Below are 24,586 nucleotides of genomic sequence, written 5' to 3'. Positions count from 1 at the left end.
GAGGTAGGTAAAATGAGGACCCAGATTGTTGGGGGCAATAAGCTGACTTTGTAATAATGCTGCTTGGGGGGGGGGGGCGAAAGCCCTAATAAGCAGGCATATACATAGAATGAAGGCTATTGCTAAGCACATTGATTTGTGCTTTAAATTGTAAGCCGCCCTGAGTCTTCGGAGAAGGGTGGGATATAAATGGGATTTTTAAAAAAAGGTTTGACTCAGCCTTCTATTCTTTGGAGGTTGGTAAAATGAGGACCCAGATTTTTAGGGCCAATATGCTGACTCAGTAAACCACTTACAGAGGGCTGTAGAGCACTGTGAAGCGGTATATAAGTCTAAGTGCTATTGCTGAACACTGTGGCATAAATGTGACTCCCACTGGTTGACTATTTCCAAGCAAGTTTTCTACTGCACCATTATCCTCTTCCACATATTCAATTTCACAAACAAGTGGGAGTCCAAAGTCATCCATTACAACCCTGTTGTGTTATATGGCTTCTACTCTCTCTATCTCCCTCCCCCTCCCCCCCATACTGGTTGGGAATATATGGGGAATGATAGATTTGGGGAACATTGCATTGGATTATGTTCTCGGATACGAAGATGGACAGTGTCTACATTTGATAAATAAATTTTTATGAAAACATGCAGCTGAAGAGGAAAGAAAAAGAAGACAAGAAAGTACTAGAGAGCAAGTTCTTTATTCTGCTCCATGATAAATATACAGTTGTAAAATAAACCAATGAAAAAGAAATAACGAGCTAGTCATCTATACACTTGCTCAAGATATGTACATATATTTTATCACAATTAATACCTGATAAACTTTGGACACAGTCTTGCCTTCAATCCAATGCAATACTGCATTCTAATCCAAACAATAAATGGTGATGGAAAGCAATCAAGAGATACGGTGTCATGCAAGAGGGCACGAACAAAGCACTTTGCTCTGTATCATTAAAGCAGCCGTATCTTTTGCAAGGCTTGAGCAGCTCCTTGGGGAACTGCTTCCCGGGGTGGCGCGTACAAGAACATGCACCGCAACTTTGCTTCATTAGAAATAAAGCAGAAAGGAAGCATATCGTATCAACAAAAGAATAAATAAGCCTAAGACAGGGGTAGGCAACCTCGGCTCTTTTATGACTCATGGACTTCAACTCCCAGAATTCCTGAGTCAGCTATGCTGGCTCAGGAATTCTGGGAGTTGAAGTCCATGAGTCATAAAAGAGCCGAGGTTGCCTACCCCTGTCCTAAGAAATAGGTATATTCTCATAAACATCTGTGTCTTTTACCAAAATCATCATTTCCCATCTCACATCCTACAGAAATACAGCAGCTGGGACCGATACATATCTTACACCATACATTTAAATGCCTCTCGATTACCGAGAGCACGTTTTCACATGCTTCCTAAAACAGAAATGCACGCAAGCGCACTTTGAGAGTTTTTAAAAGTAATTTTGATGTGCCAGGTTGCCAAACCTTTCTATGTGTTCAGGAACAGCCATCATTTACTAACCATTATTTGCCTCCCCTTGTGCAGGAAGCACTGCAGTTTAATAACCTCGGAAGACTTTCCCTACAGTACATTCAATATGGTGAGAAAGCTACCCATTGTTTGGGATCAATAAACTGTGTGTTAAAACACGATCTAAACTTCCTTTTCCTAAATCTAGGTTGGTTTGCTTATTTCCCTTTCCCAAATGTATGCTTACACAGCTTAAATATGCTGGAACTGAAGAATATAAATATATTGTGACTTTCACCAGGCCATCTGGTGAAAACAAAACACACCTTGAATGAACCGGTGATAGCACATTGACTATACAGGTAATTACACCAGCCAGGCAGGTAAACCCTCCAAGCAACTGGTAGTTCTAGCTATACAACCCTCCAATTTCTCCTTGTTACAAAGGAAATGGGCAACTGAGTTCAATTCCATGTGCACTGGACACCAGCAGGTCAAAAAAAGCCACAGGGTAACAACTGTCTTGTTGAGTCTTCTTCAACTGGTAGAATTCTAAGGCGGAAGAGAAAAACTTTTCCAATAACTCAAGATGTTTTGATAAACCTCTTTTACAATCCACAGCAGGAAGCTAACAATTGCATCTTCCAAGCCTGGATTTCTTGACATACTGCTACAAAGGGCTACAACTGGCTTAGTGCCTTGATGCTTTCAGTCGCAACCTAAAATAATTTCTTTGAAAGTCTTACAGTTTTCTTTCTTACCAAGTTCAGATTTAAGCTATACATTACGCTGACCCATACGCATCTCCTTTGAATATATTGTGCCTTTAAAAATATATATTAAGATTAGATGTATGAATTTCCTGATTCCCTTTATTTCTAGATTGATGAGCATCAAAGGAGATAATCTGCATCGCCTTGTGTTTACTGTCTTGTGTTTATTGCCGTAATTTTAAAAATATGCAATGTCAGCTGATGGAATGGATAATTAGCAAGATTAGAGCAGGAATGGGGAAAGAATTTAACTCCTTTCTATTGTGCTCTAGTGGCACAATCAATTTTTATGAAAAATGGCATTTACTCTGCGGGGGGTAGGGCGATAATGAAGGGGAAAAATATACAGTATTTGCTTTCCCTGCCTTCAATAATTATCAGCTTCCTTTTATGAGCTGCTGCTAATAAGTGCTTTTTTCTAAGAGAGAGAAGGAAGCTGAATCATGGCCAAAACTGCTTCTTTACCTGGAAGCACATTTTATTTGCGTCATATATTTATATTATATAACGGTGATAATTCTGACTGCATGCCTGTTTTAGCCCATGGGAGAGCCGGTGTTTTTGTTTTAAGCAAACAAGAATGAAAACAAAAGGCCCTTTAAAAAGAAAAAAGAAAAAGCAAAAACCCAGGAAGGACAAAATGTTTTTAACATCAATATATACTACTTTAGTGTCTTAAAATGACAGTAACCGATAAAGAGTATACAATTGCTAAACGTAACTTTTAAAGTCTGTATAATTATGTTATAGAATCTGTGCGTAGAGAATACAAACGAATAAAAATTTACAGCAGACAAAAACAAAAGAAGACCAGGGCACTCTCTGCAAAGTCTTTCACAAGTTCAAAGGATCAGTCAGGAGCAAAAAGATGTCCAGAGGCAGCGTTGGAATGATTGACACCAAAGTGGTTTTTGGTACTACGGTGCTTAGATGTGCAGTTGTGTAAGTCCATCGTTCACATTGTGACCAGGGTTCAACTAAATGGCTCAGCAACCATTATTCCCAGATGCAAAGTAACTCTATGCAGGGGAAGGCGAGTATTGCATTTCTATTTAATATTCTTTCCTTTTTCAGTCTGAGGAAACGCTCCCAATGTTTATATTGGAGCCATAAGCATCCGTCAGAAGTCACAATAACATTATGAAGTGCATCATGACACCATCCTACAACCATGTTATGTAATTTGTATCTGTCACTGTTTGGATTGATGCCAATCACATTTGTCCAATGAGGTCATGACGATTTCCTCATTTGCTCTCTCAAGGATATCTGTGACTTAGGAAGGCCTACTTGCTTTCTCACACCTTGTGGGCACAGACCTATTAACAGGGACTGGGAATTCAGTTTCCACCAGTAACGTGACAATCACAACATATTTAGATGGCACTGGTCTAAATTAGGGCTGTTTTCAAGATTCATTGGGTTTTCCCACCCCAAAGGCTGGAAGCTTCTGAGATCGTCCAATCTCATCAGGCTGCGGTTTTCTTGCTCAGCAAGAATGCATGATATTTCGGCACTGTCGTGAGATCTCACCGTTGAGACAAGACAATTTCCAACGTAGAAATATAGGTTTTTAACACCAATAGTTCTGCATTCTTTTCCACCTGATATTCTCAGGTGGATACTAAAACTCCTGAAATCCTTAATCAGATGGGTGTTATCGGGCCCCAAAGCATCTGAATGGCAAAAAGATGGGGAAGGTTCCCCTCTGCCATGAAATTAACCTTGCTTTTACTTCAATTACTGTAGTCTTGCTTAGAAACACACAGATTTATTCCCTTCGTAGCTGTATTTTAAAATGGGAGGGATAGAATCGTTTGAAAATATATTACTGGCCTCTCTGAAACTTCCCTTTCCCTCCAATTTTTACTTTAGATAAAAGTTGGGGACAATTCTAAGCAGATTTAGACTATGTTCTTTCAATAGCCGCAACCTAGAAAACCAAGCTCATCTTCTTGTAAACTATGAAACAAACCAAAATAAGCTCATCATCAAAATTAATTGCATTAATGCTGTGCATTAATACTTAGAAAAGGAATTTAACAGTAGCCAATGTGGAATATATATATTTTTTTAAAGGAGGGGTTTTAGCACTTTTTCCTTTAAAGGAAAAAAAAACAGAATTTATTTGGTATTTTTTAGAAGGCATACTAACACAGTATATCCTGGTTAGTACTTTCTCAAGAACTATACTGTGCCTCTTGAGTTATACATTAAACAACATGCAGATATTTAACGAAGTGTACAACTTTCTCTCTGCTTTTCAAAAAAAAAGGGGGGGGACATCAGTACAGGAAATACAGAGTTATCTCTGTCTCTGGACTCACAATCCTGAAGCTTATCCGTCTGGAGACTGAAAGTCCTTTCCAGAGTTGAATTATTCTAACCCCAATGTGACAGCAATAGTGAACTAGCAATTAAACCCACCTTTTAACTCTCCCAACTTTCTAGTAGTCTTTGAATTTCCCTTACACCGGATGGAATAGCAGCATAGGAGATAAAATTCTATTTTTCTTGTCCTTGTCCTTTGGTTCACCAACTGCAGTGCGGTGCAGTCTGCTTGCATTTGCCACATTCCTGTTTCTCTAAAATATCTCAAGAACCTCAGGAGAAACAGGTGACACCACAATGACAGTCAGCCACAAAAATATCAGCATCTTGCCCCTGCAGAAGCCCACGAGGAAGGTGTGAGAATGCTTGGTTTGAGAGAAGCAGTAACAAAGACATTTGTTAAGAGGTGACATCAAGTTAACAGCAGTTTGCTACTCAAGCAGAAAAGGCCTGTTGCTAGAAAAGATGGAGGTTTTCTACCTATGTATCACCTTTCTGCAATCTACATCTTTAAATGTTTAGCAGCTTGGTGGAGAAAGATGCTCATGCCCATCTTCCACTTGAACCAAAGCTTCGGCTGAAGGAAAAGTTGATCTCAGAGTTTTTGTATTTGCCCCAGGCTCCAAATGGCACTACAATAGCGGTGCCGTTATCTTCTGTCCCATACTGCATAGCCTTGTAGAACAATGAGAAAGGCAGAAGTTTTAGTTTAACCTTGTAAACAATGAGAAAGGCAGAAGTTTTAGTTTAACTCTCAATCCACCAATCTTCAAACAATTTCAGCTACACTCTCTTTATACAAAATGCTCAATATTTAGCAAACAGCATAATGTCCATGTATTTTTTTAAAAAAAATGAGTACTAGTTAATTATCATAAATATGTTAATTAATCGCTCGATGGTCTTCTTCTTGCTAATATATATTCAAAGTTACACGTCACATTCCTTTGTCTCTAACTCATTTTTCTAGCCAGTGATAAAAATTATCCCATGTTATAAAATACACTGAGTCTTCTTCCTCTTTTATCTTTAAAGTCAATCTATCCATTTCTGCACACTCTAAATGTGATTGCATTTCGGCCACTCGGCAACCGGCCTGCATTTACAGCCATTTGCCAAGTCACATGTCTGTGATTTACAATGTTGCCAAAAGCCAGCATTTACTTCCAGTTTTCAACACCCCATAATGAACGATAGGTTTGCTTAACGACAGCAGCGCTTTCTTAACAACCATAGCATTCGCTCTATGCATTCACTAAACCAGGGGTAGGCAACCTTGGCTCTTTTATGACTCGTGGACTTCAATTCCCAGAATTCCTGAGCCAGCACAGCTGGCTCAGGAATTCTGGGAGTTGAAGTCCACGAGTCATAAAAGAGCCAAGGTTGCCTTCCCCTGCACTAAATGATCACCCCAAAAAAGGCTGTAAAATTGGCTCACTCACATGGGATGACCCTCTTCATGACCATCACATCTTATGACTGTAATGGCAGGCACCCTCACAGTCCTAGATCAAGGACTACCTATATCCAACTAGGCAACATCAGTGAGAGCATCACCGGTGCACTGATGTGGTTACCTGGCTAGGTAATGAAAAGTCTGCAAGTAAACAACCAAGCTTGGAGAGCACCAAAATCTTCACAGTTCATCCTTGAGCTACTGATATTCCTCTCCATTGGAATCATCCATGGAAATGCAGGTACCATTAGCTGAAAGCTGGCCAGTAACAATTGTTCCTAAGGCAGAAAACACCTACCTGCTCAGTAATGATATGAGCTGCTTCGGTTGGATCATGGCACTGGTTAACAAAGTCACAGATCTCTTGACTGTTTACCATAAAGTTGATGCCATCTGTGGTCAGGACCAAGAAGCTGTCACTTGTATGGTGTATCTAAAGCAACACAAAGAGTATACAAATTATGCAGACTTGAAGATGCTCTAGTACAGGGGGGTCAAACTGCCGGCCTGCGGTCCGGATGCGTCACAAGCAAACCGTGCCCACCCCATTGCCGGCAATGGGGAAAATGTTCCGTGACGTCGCGAGTTTCACATGCCTACTCTAGTAGAAACCGCTAAATAGCGATGAATAAAGGGAAAACTTGTTTGGGTTCTATCTTCACGCAAACTGACCTAATCTGTTTTTCCTAAACTGAAAATAGGTACACCTACTTTAACTGGCACATTTCCCAGTTCAAAAATAGCATGCACAAACACGCATCAGATAAAACTGGATGCAAAAGTATATAAATTAGAGCAGTGGCTTCCAACTTTTCCAGCTCTGCAGATCGACAAGAGGGGGCAGCGGTGGTGGGGATGGTTTCATGCACACGCACGCAGCTTTCACAAATGCATTGCAGATGCAAGCGCACCACTCACACACTACTTCTGCAGCCCGTTTCTGAATGGGCTGCGGCCCGGTACTGGGTTGTGGCCTGGGAGTTGGGGACCACTGAATTAGAGCAATAAAGCGCTTTTTAAAAAAGTGTTTTAAATAGTTGGCTCAAGCCACTCAACCAGTCACTCTAGTGGGCCCTGGACCCGTTGGAGACCTATTACTGTTATTATTAGGTACAGCTTTCAGATGAAAAATATTTGCCTACTCCTGATATCAAAAAAGATAAAATTTCTGAATTCTGCAGGGTGCTCTACTTCTAGCTACATATACATATGAAGATCTATATCACATTCATACAACGCTAGGCACACTATACGTATGCACTATCCACTGTGCTACTCTGCTTTTTAGCCGAGCAATGCTATAACTATAGAATGAGGCAATGAACTTCAAATAGAAATAAAATTCTCAGACCAGGATATCAGTATCAACTTGCTCCGTGCTGCCTAAAATGAGAACGTCACAAATAATCATCCCACCCAGCTACTGTTTTTGTACCAAATCAGCTTTCCATAAGCTGCACCTTCAGATGTGGGAGAGGAGGCATATTACACAACCACTTACCTGCACCCGTTTTGTTTCTGGCTCTGCAATCACACCACAGTTCTTAAGATCCAAATCTCCAATACTACGGGTCATTGCAAGTCTGCCATTCACATGGGGTTGCCCCAAACTGTTCCAGGAGATGAAACCGCCACATTTCCTGATTCTTAAAAATAAAATAATAAAATACAAATAATAGCTACCACCGTGCACGTTAGGTTTCTACAAACAGTTCACACCATAATTTTACTTGAAGAATTCTGCCCCCCCCCTTTGCAAAGCATTCCATTTCTACAACTTCAAAAGACGTCTCTTTAAAATTGGGAGGGGGGGAAAATTAAGCCCGAAGTTGCACATTTTGCACAGGTACCTTTCCTTCTCATCCTTCCGTTCTGGAGTGTGATCAATGGTCAGCTTCTCAGCTTTTCCTTTGCGGCATAACAGCGCACGGCTATCACCCACGCTGGCTACCACCAGCTCAATGCCATCTCGTAGCAGGGCCACCGTTGCTGTGCTCCCAGTATTTAACAAGGTAGCTATAAATGTCACATAGAGAGAGAAAGAGGTAATCAGCACTTGACCCCACACCTGCCTGCGGTGTAATTTCTTCAGCTTTCAACTGCATGAATTGTGCTAACTCCACTAAAGAGCCACTGCTTGAAAATATTTAAGCTCTGAAGACAGAAAAGGATGGAAGGCACAAAGGGAAACACATCACGGCTTCATGCAAGGGGGAAGGTGGTCATTAGCTAACAAGGCCAACAAGGTACTGAAACACAGCGAGAGCAATGGCACTTCAACTTGTAAACCGCTCCTCAGTGCTTTACAGCACTCTTCGAGCCGTTTACAAATGCCAGCATATTATTGCCCCCAACAATCTGGGCCCTCATTTTACCCACCTCGTAAGGATAGAAGGCCGAGTCAACCTCAAGCCGGTCAGGTTCGAACTGCTGGTGTTTGGGCAGAGTTAGCCTGCAATACTGCATTCTAACCACTGCACCACCACAGCTCTTCAATCTAAGTTGAATGATAAATTAAAGGGCACAATTCCCTATCTACCCACCCACCCACCCTCTCAAGGTCACACATCCTCCTGGATTCTTACAAGGCAGAAATAGACAGTCTGGGGCTCTAGGGCACACACAAACCCCAGGGACTTCTAAACCATCTTTATTCTTTTCCCAACTCGGGTTACAGTTACACTTTCCCTGAAGAAGCAAGTCTGAGATTCATGGGGTCTTTCAGGGCTACTGCTGGACCTGTGGAAGCCTGTGGCCAGGATTTCCTCAATTTCATTAGTTGTGGCTCTTTTTGGAACAACAAGCCTTGGCAAGAGTGACTCGTGCTTTTGTCATCTTGAGGTTAAAGGTAAAGGTTCCCCCGCATATGCGTGCTAGTCGTTTCCGACTCTAGGGGCCGGTGGTCATCTCCGTTTCGAAGCTGAAGAGCCAGCGCTTGTCCGAGGTCGTCTCTGTGGTCATGTGGCCGGCATGACTAGACGCCAAAGGCGCACGGAATGCTGTTACCTTCCCACCGTAGTGGTCCCTATTTTTCTACTTGCATTTTTACGTGCTTTCGAACTGCTAGGTTGGCAGAAGCTGGGACGAGTAACAGGCACTCACTCTGCTACGCGGCACTCGGGATTCGACCCACCAAATTGCCGACCTTCTGATCGACAAGCTCAGTGTCCTAACCCACTGAGCCACCGCGTCCCTAGCTTGAGGTTAGACTGCTGTAAAACACTCTACTTGGGGCAGCTTCTGAAAACTGCTTGGACACTACAGCTGGTCCAGAAGGCAGCTGGCTGGCTGGCTGGCTGCCTGCATGCTGATGGGTGAAAGCCTCTCTGACAGCATAGGAATTGCTGGATTTTTTTTTTTACTGCTTACCAAAAGGTTACCAAGTACTATTCAAATTACAAAGCTGATGTAGAATTTAAACGGGCTGGGGAGAAATAACAAAGTGCTTAGCTCCAGTTTATTTGAAAGGATTATATCTTCCAAACAGATTCAGTCCATCCTGTGCAGATCAAAAAAAGTATGCATGAAGCCTTGTTGTGCTGTGCAAACTCCACAGTTTCAAGAAACAAAAAGGAAAGGAAATAGAGATACATTCCCAAAACACTACTACTACTACTACTATTTAAAACAGGTATTTTAAATAGTTCTTCCAATACTCTTTCAGCTTTTGTAAGACTGTCAATTTCCAAGGAGGTACAAGTTTTCTTCCTCCACTCCTTTCCTGCAGGCCATTTATTAAAAAAAAATCAACTGTACTGATTGCTTTACAGCACGTGTTTGAGGCTAAGGATGCACCTTTAACAATGCACCACAGTGCGCCCCACGGACCATAGCAAAAAAGTATGATTTCAGTCAGTGTCACTGTTGTGAAATGGAGAGAATTAATGTGTTTTATACGCAATCTACTAGGAATGCTTAAAGTAAAGAGAGTTGAGAAAAGAAATGGGGCAAATGTTAACTCTGAGACAATCTGAACCATTTTGTGCTCTCGGTAAAATACCTGTTTTAATCAGTTAGTAAAACATGTGAGAAGACAGCTGCTTTCTTCCCCTCAATCCCCTTCAGTGCTTAACAGCTGAGTCTCAAGACCACCAAAAGTCTCTCCCAGTTGATTCCTTGCTTTTGGAAATGCTGTTTCTGAGAAATCCTTTCACTCCAGGTTACAAATCAACAACCACCCAGTTATGTTCAACTACCAGAGCAGCCTAGCTGGAGATTATAAAAATGTTAGTCCAACATCTCTGAAGGACACTGGGTTAGGGTTAGGGGAAGGTCAGTCTAACTGCTGAACGTATCAAACTAATGGACTTATTTATTTTTTTGTACATTTGGACTACATGAGAGATCAGAAGGTTCTCTATTTAAAAACAATAGAGAAGAAAATGGCAGACACGTGGTTTTGCAGTGGAAAACACACTCATATCTTTAAGGATCAAGATAATGCTTTCATAGTGACTGTATCCATGGCAATTAAAAGTAATAATTCTTGGAACTGGCTAATTCTCTGGCTACATTCATGTGTGACACTAAACCATGATGCTCCAATTTCTCTTCAGATTAACACCATGAATTAAGATCTTTGAGCTTGCCAATGCAGCATCGCTAGAAAATTGCACAACTGTCAACACATGATGCAAAAGTATTAGATTAGCCACTGATTGGCTGTGTTCACACAACAGTTTAAGCCATAGTTTACAATACAGCTGAGTTGCACCATCTACACAAAACATACTAAATAAACATAAACACTGGTGTAATGTTATGAGAATCCAGCCAACAAAACCTCGTGTAATGTTAGAAGAATCTAGCACAATTTGAGAAAGCGCCAGAAAGTAAACTGTAGATTAGTACTTAATGTGTTGGCTCAGTCTAATATACTATTCTTAGAGGGCTATATGAGTTACTCATGGAGCTAATCCATTCACAGAACCTCCACATCACACCCCTCAGTTATCAGGGTTAGATAAGTTAGCAATATTATGAAGGTTTTTTCCAGTGAAACCAACTCTGCCCCTTAATCAGATTAGGGTGGATTTGTTTCTTATCATATTTAAGTTCACTGGGTTGTTTTCAACTGTTGAGTTCTTTTACAGGGTCAACAAAAAAAAAGGAAATTTCCTTCTTCATATGTACCAAAGGTGCTTTTCAAAAGACAACTGGACTTTCTTGGGGGGGGGGGGGGGTTCTGTTGAAAATTGAAGAAGCTTCTTGGATGAGAAGCAAAACATTTTCAAGGAGAAAAAATCCCAAGAAAGTCCAGTTGCCTTTTGAAAAGCTCCTTTGGGACAATCATGTCCTGGAATCTGGATGATTAAGAAATCTCCATACACACTTCATATGTACCTACGAAATGAATGCCAATCCTGTGTCCTCAATTTTTGGTTTCATTAACTGGAAATCTCTTCATTTGTCATTATAAGATTTGAGACTAGCAAGCCTTCTTTAATTTGGATAACTTATTAAAGATTCATAATAACGCTCGTGGAAAGCATCAAGTTGAGGATGGTGACTGCAACAAAGCTTTAGGTCCACCTCAGGTGAGGCTTAAAGAAGTCTTCACAGGTTACAGGTTTTACTGGTATGAAAAGAAGCACCACAAGGAGGACTAGATCTAACCAGCGACAGAGTTCCAAAATCAAGGAATCATCATGAATCAAAATCACTTGTGCTTATCTCCAAATGCATTTTCCAAAAACTCACTACACAGCTTGATTTAACGTGAAAAGCATAAATATGACATTGGTGGTTTCCCAAACAGCATCCATATATTATCATCTGAAAATCTTTCAATAGGTATCTTTGCACTCACTGGACATTTTTAGAGCATGTCATCTCAACTAATGGGACAAAGTGGATGTGGGAACCTTCCAGCAGTCCAGGCTAGGAACCCGCCAGACTCCTTCACCTGGGACCACCATAAGCAGATCTCTTTCTCCACTGGAGCCCAGCATATAGAGTCCCGGGTCTCCAATTCTAGAGCGGTTGGGTCGGATACCGTGTCTGCCATAAATCACACGTACACATAGAGGCAAATAGGAAAAATTCACCCAGGAATTGTGCTTCAAAATAAATAAAGAAAACCTGCAACAGCTGGAAGGAAGACAACTGCAAAAGAGGCAGAATTCAAGCCCTCTTCAAAGCAGTTATGGAAACAATGAGAAAAAAATATTACCGTTTTGAATTTTGAAGGGATACGTATTAATTTCCCCAAGCAACCTCATCAATTTAGCGGAGGGCTCACTACTGGTAAATAACGTTAAGGTACTCAAAGATATTTACAAACAAAACATTTTATTTTGAATATAGGGGCACTTTTATGTACCTTGAAAAGGTTTTGCTTTGAGGATATTTCAAAATACTGGGATAAGAAAATCACCAAATAAGACATAAATGTGCGATTTAACATGTGTTAAAGAGTTACAACTGTGTTCAGGCGCAAAAATCCAATTTCTGTGTGCCTTGTAATTTTCAGCTGGGTAGAATCCTTCAAGCATGGGCTTAATTTCACGATAAAAAGATTCTGCCATTTATATAATAGCACCTTTTTAAAGAGCAAAATAATCACTGTTCGCCAATGGAATTAAAAGTTAAAGGACAACCTGACATTCCTACAAATACAGTTCAAATTTAATTGCAACATCACTAAACAGAATTAGAAAGCTTGGTTGTAATAGGATATGCCAAATGATAATTCAAAGATAGGTTTCTGCAGCTTTTTCCCTTCTTCAGTGTTGCAGGTTAACATTTTCAAACTTAAAAACCATGGCTTTGACTGACTTCTTTAATTAGAAAGCCCAACATTTTCCACCTATTATACTTTTGCCATTTAAGATGAATACAATCACCATCATAAACATCATTCTTGGAAACAGCACATTTAATTACCCATAATAAAGCTGGAGCAGTGAAAATGGGGGGAGGGGTAATAAAGTTTCTGCAAGTTTTTTTTTCTTGCTTGCTTGCAATTAACACAAGTCAGCCTCCCCAAACTGATAACAATTAGGTTGAACTCCCACTGGCAAATGGGGGGAGAAGAAGGAGGGAGCATATAAATTTAGTAAAATAAACACACTCTTGTGAATTACATGAGCTGAAGACCAATGCATAATTAGCCCTACCAGATTGGAGACGACTGATATAAAGGATCCATGTGGGCTGAGGGGAGTTTCCCTTCCCAAAGGGCTAAAAGGTCAAACATATCAATGAATGATTTTCTCTGTCCATTACAGCAGCTGTCTCCAACCTTTCTGAGTGGGTCAACCAGTGGAGGGGGCAGTGGGGGAAGAAGGGATGGTTTCGCATGCTCACCTACCATTTCCATGACCCAGTTCCGAATGGGTTGCAGCCTGCCACTAGGCCACGGACCTAGGCTTGGGGACCCCTCCACTAGAGATTTTTGGTCTTCTCATGATCTTAACACTTCCCACTACCCCGTTTTACCAGTCTGTTGTCTAGTCCAGAGGTCCCCAACCGTGACAACTTTAAGACTTGTGGACTTCAACTCCCAGAATTCCTCAGCCAGCCAAGCTGGCTGAGGAATTTTGGGAGTTGAAGTCCACAAGTCTTAAAAGTTACCAAGGCTGGGGACCCCTGATCCAGTCCAATCAAAATTTGAAAGGTTTTTCTAAGTATTATATCCATCATCTCTGACATCCGAAGATGGAACAGTTTCAGAGGTGGGATATACCAGAGTTCCCCAACCTTTCTGGGTTGGTGGTCTGCGGAGGGGGAAAGAGGGGATAGTTTGGGGGGGGGGGGCAGGTGTGCGCGCGCATACATGCATGTACATGAGCACCTGTTGCTCACGCGAGTGAGGCCAAGGGCCTGTGATGCTCGCGAGTGAAGCCCTGAGCACTCATAGACACTCTTGTGAGTGGGGCCCCAAGTTCCCACGACACTAGCACAAGTGGGGCCCTGAGTGCCCGCAACGCATGCGAGTGAGGCCCTGAACCCCCATGATGCTTGCCTGAGTGGGGTTGTGCATGCGCACACACTAGCTAGCCACTCACATGATCGGGTTGCAAATAGGCCACAATTTGCCCACGCAGCCCACAGGTTGGGAACCCCTCTGGGATACACAGCTTTCATTTTTTAAAAAATGAAACTGCTTTAACATCCTTAAATATGTTTGCCATCTAGCATGGCAATTACAGCCATGTGAAAAAGAAAGTACACCCTTCTTTTGAGTTCTACATGAGGACATAGTAAAAATCATCTGGTCCTTAGCACTTCTTAAAAGTAGGTAAATACAACCTCAGATGAATATCGTCACGTGACATATTACACCGGGCCATCATTTATTTTACAAAAAGAAAGCCAAAATGGAGAAGCCATGGGTGAAAAAGTTTTTAAGAACTTCTAAGACCAGATGCCTTTTACTATCTCCTGTTACATAAAACCACAGAACTCCTTTTTCACATGACTGTATGTCAGGAAACAAAGCAAAAACTGTTCTTACACCTACAGTATATACTGTACAGGTAGTCCTTGATTTACATCGATTGATTTAGCATTTGTTTAAAGTTATAATGGCTTTGAAAAAAGCGACTTGTGATTGCTCCTCACATTTATAACCATCCTAGCATCCTTGTAATGAAAATTCAGGCACTTGGCAACTGGCATGCATTTACAACAGTTGCAGCATCCTGAGGTCATGTGATTTTCTCAGGCAGCTTTGGATAATAAAACTCAACAGGGGAAGTCAGACTGGCTTAATAACTGCATTATTCTCTTAATGAAAGAGAATACTGAAGACTTCTCAAGTGGTGATTTCCAAATAAATATTTGGAATCAACTTTGAGCAAATGTGGTCCTAAAGCATGTACCACTTAATTTTGAAATGTTTATTATTTTTCTCTCACAATTTTTTGTTTGGTTCACTGACTCCAGTGGGTTTCCTGATTTCCTGTAGATTTTGATATAGCAAATCCTTGATATTTAAGTTGCAATTTTCCCCCTGGGATAGCTAGCCTGAAGCTTCGGTACCACTGCTGCTAGATGAGTAAATTTAGTTTACACTTGTCCCAAACAACATAAACACATTTCCTACTTACCATCCCCAGATAAGTGGGCATGTCTCATGTATGCTTTGTCTATTTCTAGAAAACCTTTAATCATTACTAATTCCATGTTGTGTTCCTCAGAAAGAAATTCTCTAAAAAAATAAAAAGTAATCATGTTAAAATATTGTCTGACGGAACTAACCATTCGCTCTCATCCATAAACTATTACATATCAATTATTCAACTGATATAGCTTGAATCTTGCAAAATTCACCAGGGGCCTCATGGATTGCAACTACACATACTAAGGGAGGTTTTCATTAATAATTCAGCTGTAACTGTTCAGCGCACACTATCAGTGGTTTTGTTAAGAGATTATTAATATTTTTGTTTCACTTTTGAACAGCATATTGCATGAGCCCAACCATGGTGATTTGTAAAATATGATTTGTATTTTAGCATGGACAAATCCAACCTTTACATAGCTTATTCACTAAATGAACTATTTTAAATTGAGGATTATACGTGCATACAACTAAGCAGGTGAGCACTGAATGTTTTTCTCCTTCCCTTGCAAAGACAAAAGAATCCACACACAGCACTCACCGAATATATTCCCGCATGTACTTGTTGCAGAAGTCAGCTGCTGCCACCCCACCGTGCCCGTCAAAAATGGCAAAATACAGGACATCCTCGGTCAGCTGGGCGCAATCAAAACGGTCCTCGTTTTCCTTCCGTTTCCCAATATGGGTGGCACAGCCCACGTTCGACAGGCTGACCTTCGGAATCAGCTTCCCATACTTGATGCTGGGCGGGAGCAAGATGGGTTCGTCCAGGCGGTTGTCCCAAATCCCAAAGGAATCCCAGGTGGCAGGGCAACCGCTCCCATCCAGATCGAAACGCGAAGCCCTGCAGCCGTTGGTGGAAATTTGGCACTTGGGGCTGAGAACTGTGCAAGATGCAAGCAGCGCTCTCTGCAGCTGGTGGGCTCTACTCCGAACCAGGCTGATTAAGGCCGCCGTGGACATCCCTCAATTCCAGACAAGGTGATGAGGAAAAAAGACCGCTTTGAAGCTGGCTTTGAAAACCTAACCCCCCCCCCTAAAAGAGGAACCTGAAGAAAGAAAGAAAAACAAGAGTTGAGATCCAGAACATCTGCCCTACATATAATTAAAAGATAAAAGTCTCTCATAAACTGAGCTCGGCTCCTTGGGACTACGTGGTTCAGGTTGTTTTCCTGGCAGCAATATGGACGTGGTTTCCATGGGAACCTCTTGCAGGCCAGGTTTTTTAAGAGCAGAATCAGTAGGCAACTCAACAGCTAAGAATAAAGGCTGGGGGAAACTGTTCAGTACTGGTACTCCTCGACTTACAACCATTTGTTTAGTGACCATTCAAAATTACAACGACCCTGGAACTAGTGACTTACAACTGGCACTCATATTTACAACCATCACAGCATCCTGACAGTCACATGATCAATTGTGCAAGCAATTGGCATATATTCTGGGCAAAATTTGTTTAATTTGTACATATTTGTACAAACTGCCCTGTATTTTAAATTTTGTGCAGCATAATATACCTTATTTTGTGATGCTTCTGACATGAATAAACAAACAAACAAACCATGACTGCAATGTCCCCTGGCCATTTGACTGCCATTTGCGACCTTCCCAGCAGTCTTCCAATAATCAAAGAGAATGGGGGAAGCCAGATTCGCTTCACAACCATGTAATTTAACTTAATAATTGCAAGCGATTTGCTTAGAAACCATGGCAAAAAAGTGGTAAAATGTGAGTGTGACTCACTTAACAACCACCTTGCTCAGCAATGGAAATTCTGGTCTCAGTTGTGGCCGTCAAAACAACTGAGTGCAACATGTAAAGCAGAGCTATCTGTTAAAACTCTTCCAAGGCCTAGAGCAGGGGTCTTCAAACCTGGCCCTTTTATGACTTGTGGACTTCAACTCCCAGAATTCCTCAGCCAGGAATTCTGGGAGTTGAAGTCCACAAGTCACAAAAGGGCCAAGTTTGAAGACCCCTGGCCTATAGTAATCTTCCCTATCTCACTCCCCTCAAAGGGTGTTCCACATGCCTAGGAAGAGTTTTAACAGATAGCTAGATGCTCAGGTCCAGTCATCTGTCAATGCCATCCATCTGCCAGCCCCCAGCAAGGTAGGGATGGACAGATTTGTTTCCCACCAGGTGGTGAGGTTCAGAAAAAGGTGAGGGCAGCGACGCCATCAACTTTCACCAAGGGCTTTCCTTCATACTTCCTGCATATCTAAAATCAGGACACAGCTATTTGGCAGCAAGTCAGCACAATATAGAATAAGACACATTTAGTCTTCTGCCAGCTCAAGGATGAATGGGAAGTATTAGCTGAGCCACGTAGAAAAAGGCTCCAAATAACTTGCAAAATTACCAATTTGCAATATATTTATTTAGCTGTTTTTTGTGTGTGATTTATTTTTATATACAAGTCAATCCAACGAAGGGAGACGACATTTTCAGAAAGAAAATGCCATTTTCTTCTTCAAACAGTAGAGAGAAAATGACTGGCTCAAAGCCATCCAAGTTGGCTTTTGTGCCTAGGGCAGGGGTAGGCGACCTTGGCTCTTTTATGATTCGTGGACTTCAACTCCCAGAATTCCTGAGCCAGCTTGGCTGGCTCAGGAATTCTGGGAGTTGAAGTCCACGAGTCATAAAAGAGCCAAGGTTGCCTACCCCTGGCCTAGGGCAAGACTAGAACTCACGTTTGTTTCCCCAGCTCCTAATCCATCATCTTAATTACTAGACTCTTATATTTTTATGCATGTATGTATAAATCTCAGTACTGTTGTGGTTTGCAAAAGAAAATCAGAGACCTCTACTTTTCCTGAAACAGTTTTTTTTTATATATAAATCTATATGATAGACAGTCTCTCAATGATTTTTGTGTTTCTCTACAAGACCAAGAAATAAATATTATAAATAAATATCTCTATCCCTCAGGCCAATGCTGTTATTTAGACTAAAGAGAGGACTTTAACCTCAGCTTAGGTAGTAAAATAAAAAAAAATGTTCTTACAATGGCAGATTGAGCATTGAATAATCTGTGGCAGTTTGAGAGTAGAATCTTCCAGTCACCACTCAAGAAAAATTTAAGGGAGCAGACCAGCACCTAAAGAGTTAAAATAAGTTCAGCGGAAGTTGTTTAAAATTTGTACAAGAGGGAAGTGAGGACATCAGAACAGTGACCTTGCTTGCCAAATTCTATCATGCATGACTAATGGAAATTCTTCAGGAAGATATACTCCAAAAGAGTAGTTCTCAACCTCCTCTTCTCCACGGACTCTCTTTAAACACCTTTTGTGGCCACATGGACATGGTCATGGACCAGCAAGACTTTACTCAAAATTTAAATCGTAACATTCAAGCCTTCAAGGACTCCGTGACATTGCAGCCCCCCACCCAAGGGTCCGTAGACCACAGGTTGAGAACCACTGCTCTAAAAGACAATGAAAAAAACCTCTCTCAGCATCAGAAACATCTCTGTCATTGCAAGAGGGGTGGGAGAAAGGGAACAATCCCTATGTTCAAAAGAAAATCCATGTTTCTAAGTTTTTTTTTAAAGGCACAACATTGGTTCTTTACTTCATTGTCCCGTCATCTATCCATTCCCTTCAAACTTAACCGTTCTGAAAATTTCCAGAGACATAATTGATGGGGAAATACAGCTCTCTTCTTTCATATAATCCAACTGTCTGTGACTCATGCAATTCAGAGGCACCACTGCCTTCTGCATATTTCAAAGACTGGAATGCAAATAAGCTGGTTATATAGTGTATGACTCTGTTCTTCAAGACCTGATAAGTTAGCCACTATCAAAGGGATATTTGTATTTATCCTGGTATGAGATAATGAGTAAAAAAATTTAAGGAATTTCTTTTTTTAGCTCACTATGCATTTAGATGTTCACAACAATATTTTAAGAATTAAATTAATAATTACTATTTTAATACTATTCAAAACAATGGGTGGATGGTAATTCAGGTTACCTTGTATTGGTGAGCTGACTACAATTGTACTATATTGCAATTTCATACACCAGGGTGGGAGAATGACTAATGTTCCAGGAGTTGTGAATTGCAGTAACTCCAAATAGCAAGTGAAAGATACTGGAGGCTGTAATTCAGCAGCTTTTAGAGACCTTCAACCTCCCAACTTCTCCTACAAGCATTTAATACTTGAGTATCACAGTTGCATCATTGCTATAGAGCACTGCATGCTAAAATAACAGGACAGTTTTTCCCCCGTATGCCCTCACTCTGCTGACCACCTAATTCTCATAGTACTGTCTAATATTTATATATATTTACTCATGTAGTATGGCTGTAGTATTATCTTTATCTTTACTACCCCCTCTTAATGGTATTATTGTTCTGTTGTAGAGAGCTTCTGCAGCAGAGACAAATTTCTTATGTGTCTAAGCACATTTGGCCACATAAAGTATTCTATTGTAAAACACAAAAGATATCACCACCATAATTCCAGTTTATTTACTTAGCATATGGCAGGGGTAGGCAACCTTGGCTCTTTTATGACTCGTGGACTTCAACTCCCAGAATTCCTGAGCCAGCATATGGCATTTCCAGAGTCATGAAATCACTGAGGTACAAATTTAGTTTAAAGAAAGTGTCAATAATTGCAGTAAGTCTGAAACTATGGACCGGCCCATGTTTTCATTCTTATTTTTTTAACTGGGATATGCCCATATCAGAAACATGTAAGTGAGGTCAAAACTGAGGAAACTTCTGGGATGTTTCTGCAACTTCCCAATGACCTCCAAGCAAATGTTAACCAGGTCCTAGGGCTGCTTAGCTTCCAAGATGCTGAGGAAGAATGTCCAGGTAGTCCTCGACTTACAACAGTTCATTTAGTGACTGTTTGAAGTTACAACAGCACTGAAAAATGTGACTTTCACGTTTATGGCCCTTACAGTAACCCCACGGTCACATGATCAAAACTTGGTCGCTTGGCAACTGACTCATATTTATGAAGGTTGCAGTGGCCTGGGGTCACGGGATCACCTTTTATGACTTTCTTACAAGCAAAGTCAATGGGGAAGCCAGATTCGCTTCACAACCATGTCAGTAACTTAATAACTGCAGTGATTCTCTTAACAACTGTGGTACAAAAGGCCGTAAAATGGGGTAAAATTTACATAACAAATGTTTCACTTAGCAAGAAAAATCTGGGGCTCAATTGTGGTCGTAGGTTAAGGACTACCTGTAAATGCCGCAAAGAAAGGAAAAATGACATTCTACAGAGGAGAGCTAGTCTGGTGTAGGGTAATGGTTAAGTTAGAAACCAGGTGAGCCACAGGCCCACCTTAGGAGCAAAGTCAACAGAGGACCTTGGACCAGTCACACCCTTTCAGCCCTAGGAAGGAGGCAATGGCAAACCACATCTGAAATCTTATCAAGAAAACTAGGTTAGACTGCCTAGCGTAGGCAGTCACGCAAATCAACACTGACATAAAGGTGCACACACCTCAGAACCAGAGGATATGTAACAACCCACCACAATTACTTAAGATAATGCAACTTGCTCCCAAATAACCATGCACATCTTTGCCCCTTCAATGAATAAAAAGCAGAACTTCTGGACATTAAGCCACCTTTGCCAAGTATTTAACCTTCTTCTTGTTGTTGTTGTTAGTTGTGAAGTCGTGTCCGACCCATCGCGACCCTATGGACAACATTCCTCCAGGCCTTCCTGTCCTCTCCCATCTTCTGGAGTCCATTTAAGCTCACGCCTACTGCTTCAGTGACTCCATCCAGCCACCTCATTCTCTGTCGTCCCCTTCTTCTATTGCCCTCTATCTTTCCCAGCATTAGGCTCTTCTCCAGTGAGTCCTTCCTTCTCATTAGGTGGCCAAAGTATTTGAGTTTTAGCTTCAGGATCTGGCCTTCTAAAGAGCAGTCAGGATTGATCTCCTCTACTAGGACTGACCGGTTTGATCGCCTTGCAGTCCAAGGGACTCGCAGGAGTCTTCTCCAGCACCAGAGTTCAAAGGCCTCAATTCTTTGGCGCTCAGCCTTTCTTATGGTCCAACTTTCACTGCCATACATTGCAAATTTAACCTTCTAGGGGACCAATATTATCGTATCACCAGGAGAGCCAAAACCAGTCCTATCAAAGCTGGAAAGAAGGCAGAGGGTGCTCCAGCAATTAATTTAAACAGGGTGCAATTAAAACCAACTCCTGGATTTTGATGTCACAGTAACAGAGCCTCGACCGAGTTCACGGGAACACACCGTGAACGGCGCCATGCGAGGCAAAAGCTCCAGGTTCCGACGACCAAAACCCAAGCTCCTCCTCGCGTGACAAGATTAAGCACTCAGGCGCGCCTCTTGAGAGAGCCACGCAATCAGTGCAGAAGGCCGGGAGCCCAGCCTTCCCAGCGCCGTACTGGGCACCGCCTTCCAAGGGTCTAGTTCAGGGGTCTTCAAACTCGGCCCTTTTATGACTCATGGACTTCAACTCCCAGAATTCCTCAGCCAGGCACACTGTGCCTGGCTGAGGAATTCTGGGAGTTGAAGTCCATGAGTCATAAAAGGGCCGAGTTTGAAGACCTCTGATTCTAGTTGCAAATCCTCGGCGGGCTCAGCCTTGCCTGCTCGGCCCTCCTTCTCGGGGCGAAGCGAGCTGGGCGCCTTCCGCATTCTCCGTCCGCTCCTCTCCGAAATAACCCGAGCAGTCTTCCCTCTCTTGCTCCCCCCCCGTGCCTTGCTTGGCCCCGGGGCACCGTCCTGTTCTCAGATTGCCTCGCAAGGCTGCCGCTCGCCTCTCGCCTGGGCAGCGCGTTCCCCCAACAGAAGGCATCGCCACTCCCAGCACCTGGACTTCAGCCAAGCCGCAAGCAGGGTTGAAAGCCAAGAATTGTGGAGGAATTGAGGAAGCGTGGGTGCCCGGTGGCAAATTAGGACCGTCGCTTACGATTAATCGCGTTTGTATAAGCCGCCCAGCTCACACAATGCGATTCTGGGCGGCGTGGAGCGCTCATATAAAACAGGTAACAAAAGCATACATTATGTTTCTAGCTTTTAATTTTAATTTTTTTTATTTTAATTCCATTTATATCCCGCCTGTCAGGACCCACCCCAAACCACGTCTTAGGAAGACAAAATTCTTGGAGTCAAATCTATTCCAAAAAGAATCTTTACTATGACATGCTTGGTTATAGGAACGAGACAGGACTTAATATTTTGAGACAGGACTTAATATTTTTCCACGAAGTTCCCGGTTTAACCCCCCCTTAACCCCGATTTGGTCAGTCCCCCATCCTTTCTCTCGTATCATCCATCTCGTGGGAAAAAGGAACTTAGGACTCTTCCTGTTTATTGCTGTCTCCCGTGGAAAAAAACCAGATGCTAGCCCCCCCTTTTGTTTCCCCCGTTCAAAAGGCTTCTCCTTTCCTTTGAAATGCCTATTGCTGGTTCTATACACATCTATTCTCTTCTCTTCGGGAGATGGCAGAATCCATGGAATAATGTTTGAAACATTCCATTTATGAATATGACATAAATGGATTCTGACACCGCCCTTCTCCGAAGACTCAGGGCGGCTTACAAGCTTAGCAGTAGCCTTCATTCTATGTATATGCCTGCTTATTAGGGCTTCACACACACACACACACATCCCAAGCGGCATTATTACAAAGTCAGCTTAATTGCCCCCAACAACAGCGCCATGCACAATTTTCCACTCTCAAAAGATGCCTTGGACAGCAACTTCACAAGCCCCGGGCGTCGAAACTGGGCATTGTGGGGAATGACGTTTGCATCTGGAGGGCACCAGGTTGCAAAAAGCTGCTAGGAAGGGAGTCCCGTTGAACTTTCACAGGAGCCAGCCGTGCGGGAAGGGCGCACATTAAAGGCAACGGGAGAGAGGCAATTTACAAGGAGTTTACAAATGATCTTTCTCCGTGCCAAGTTAAATGATAAACGCATGCCCGCTTGCACGCCAGGAAAACGAGCTCTCCAAGTTCCGAAGCAGCGTCGCTTTTGCAAAACCGGAGGCGAGGCGCTTCAAATTCAGTTCAATTCATCCAATCGCAACCGTCTTCTCGCGCACATTGGGCAGTAATGAATCAGTATGAAAGTGCATTTGAAGTATTTAATCATTTTAAAATAGTTCCAACTGCTAGCAAAAATGAACACTTATAACGCTTAATAGTAAAAAATCCAATTGCTAGCAAAATGAACACTTATAACGCTTAATAGTAAAAAAAATCCAATTGCTAGCAAAATGAACACTTATAACGCTTAATAGTAAAAAAAATCCAATTGCTAGCAAAATTAACACTTATAACGCTTAATAGTAAAAAATCCAATTGCTAGCAAAATTAACACTTATAACGCTTAATAGTAAAAAAAAATCCAATTGCTAGCAAAATTAACACTTATAACGCTTAATAGTAAAAAAATCCTCGTGTTTCTTGAAGTTCCGACACCCCCTCCATTGCAAGAACCAGCTGAGAGGTGCAGGTGGCCCCTTGAACCTGCCCAACCCCCCCCTCCCGCCCCCCCCAAATATTACGGGGATACGCCGGCATGCTCCCGCGTCGTTAGGCAGGAGCATTCTTCAGCGGAGAGGCAATCTCCAACGCACGCAGCAATTGCTCCGAGGCTAATTAAGGTGGCGGCTATCTGATGCAATGTAAGGCAACTCTGCGTATCCGCGTAGTAACACCGCGAGGCGACAACAGACCTGAAGGAAAAACTACTTTATATATATATATATATATATTTTACTACGCGCGGAAGGGTCGAGGCGAAGCCAGCGAACTCCACCCGGTTCTTCCCCGCAGAGCTTCTCTCCCGAAGGACGGATCGGCTTGGGGATCCCCCACCCCACCCCACCCCACCCCCGTTCCTAACGACTCCCAAAACGCGCGACTTCCCGCTTTCCACCGCACCGAGCGAGCGAGCAACAAGACTGGCGACCTCGCCCAGGATGAATGGAAAACACGCAGCCTCTACTGCAGGGGGTCTTCAAACTTGGCCCTTTTATGACTTGTGGACTTCAATTCCCAGAATTCCTCAGCCAGCTTGTCTGGCTGAGGAATTCTGGGAGTTGAAGTCCACAAGTCATAAAAGGGCCAAGTTTGAAGACCCCCTGCTCTACCGGTTCGGGACCCGGGCACTAACCGCGAACTCTTGGAAGCGATGCGCAATTACGAAGAAGAGCGAGGGCGGATTGACCTCCCCCGAGCCGATCTTCCAGCTCTTTCCTCAGCCGGCGAAAGGCGCAACCCCTCCCTCACCATCCGCTCTCCTGCCCTATAAAGGAGAGCTGAGGGGACCGCCTCTTTTCGCTGCCGGGCCCAATGGCGTCGGCCGCTCCGAACGAGCCTCTTTTCCTTCCTTCTGACAGCCAGGCTCGCCGCGCGGTGGGAGGGCTGCGCATCGAGGGAGGCAAGGCCCGGAGCCGCGCTCGGCTCAGCCTCCGGGAGACGCGCCTTCCGACCCACCCTCGGCCGTGTCCAATGGCAGCCGCGCGCGGACTCGTGC

At 42.6% G+C, this 24,586-nt stretch overlaps 1 protein-coding gene across 3 annotated transcripts; it reads right to left on the bottom strand.

The window, feature by feature from the left end:
• Positions 1-682: 682 nt before the first annotated feature.
• On the bottom strand, positions 683-24,402 carry PPM1K (protein phosphatase, Mg2+/Mn2+ dependent 1K). 3 transcript variants are annotated; one of them, XM_083367735.1, is made up of 8 exons: positions 24,224-24,402; positions 18,097-18,189; positions 15,634-16,141; positions 15,079-15,179; positions 7,876-8,041; positions 7,527-7,671; positions 6,324-6,458; positions 683-5,244 (listed from the first exon to the last, which is right to left on the bottom strand). In XM_083367735.1, exons 3-8 carry the CDS (start codon positions 16,053-16,055, stop codon positions 5,113-5,115), a joined length of 1,101 nt encoding a protein of 366 aa, XP_083223861.1. In that variant the 5' UTR covers positions 16,056-16,141; positions 18,097-18,189; positions 24,224-24,402; the 3' UTR covers positions 683-5,112. The 3 variants fall into 3 exon arrangements, with proteins under 3 accessions (XP_083223861.1, XP_083223863.1, XP_083223862.1); XM_083367737.1 differs by lacking the exon at positions 18,097-18,189 and having other exon boundaries at positions 24,224-24,311; XM_083367736.1 differs by lacking the exon at positions 24,224-24,402 and having other exon boundaries at positions 18,097-18,446.
• Positions 24,403-24,586: the final 184 nt, after the last annotated feature.

This window comes from Vipera ursinii (assembly GCF_947247035.1).
Source record: "Vipera ursinii genome assembly, chromosome: 7".
Lineage (NCBI taxonomy): Eukaryota > Metazoa > Chordata > Lepidosauria > Squamata > Viperidae > Vipera > Vipera ursinii.
The sequence above is the reverse complement of the archived record's forward strand: the minus strand, read 5'-3'. Positions and strand labels throughout refer to the sequence as shown.

Coding starts and splice junctions, on each gene's coding strand:
- PPM1K (XM_083367735.1), bottom strand. CDS start 16,055: ATGTCCACGGCGGCCTTAATCAGCCTGGTTCGGAGTAGAGCCCACCAG. Junction 15,180..15,633: donor TACATGCGGGAATATATTCG/GTGAGTGCTGTG, acceptor TTATTTTTTTAG/AGAATTTCTTTCTGAGGAAC. Junction 7,672..7,875: donor CGGAAGGATGAGAAGGAAAG/GTACCTGTGCAA, acceptor TTTATTTTTAAG/AATCAGGAAATGTGGCGGTT.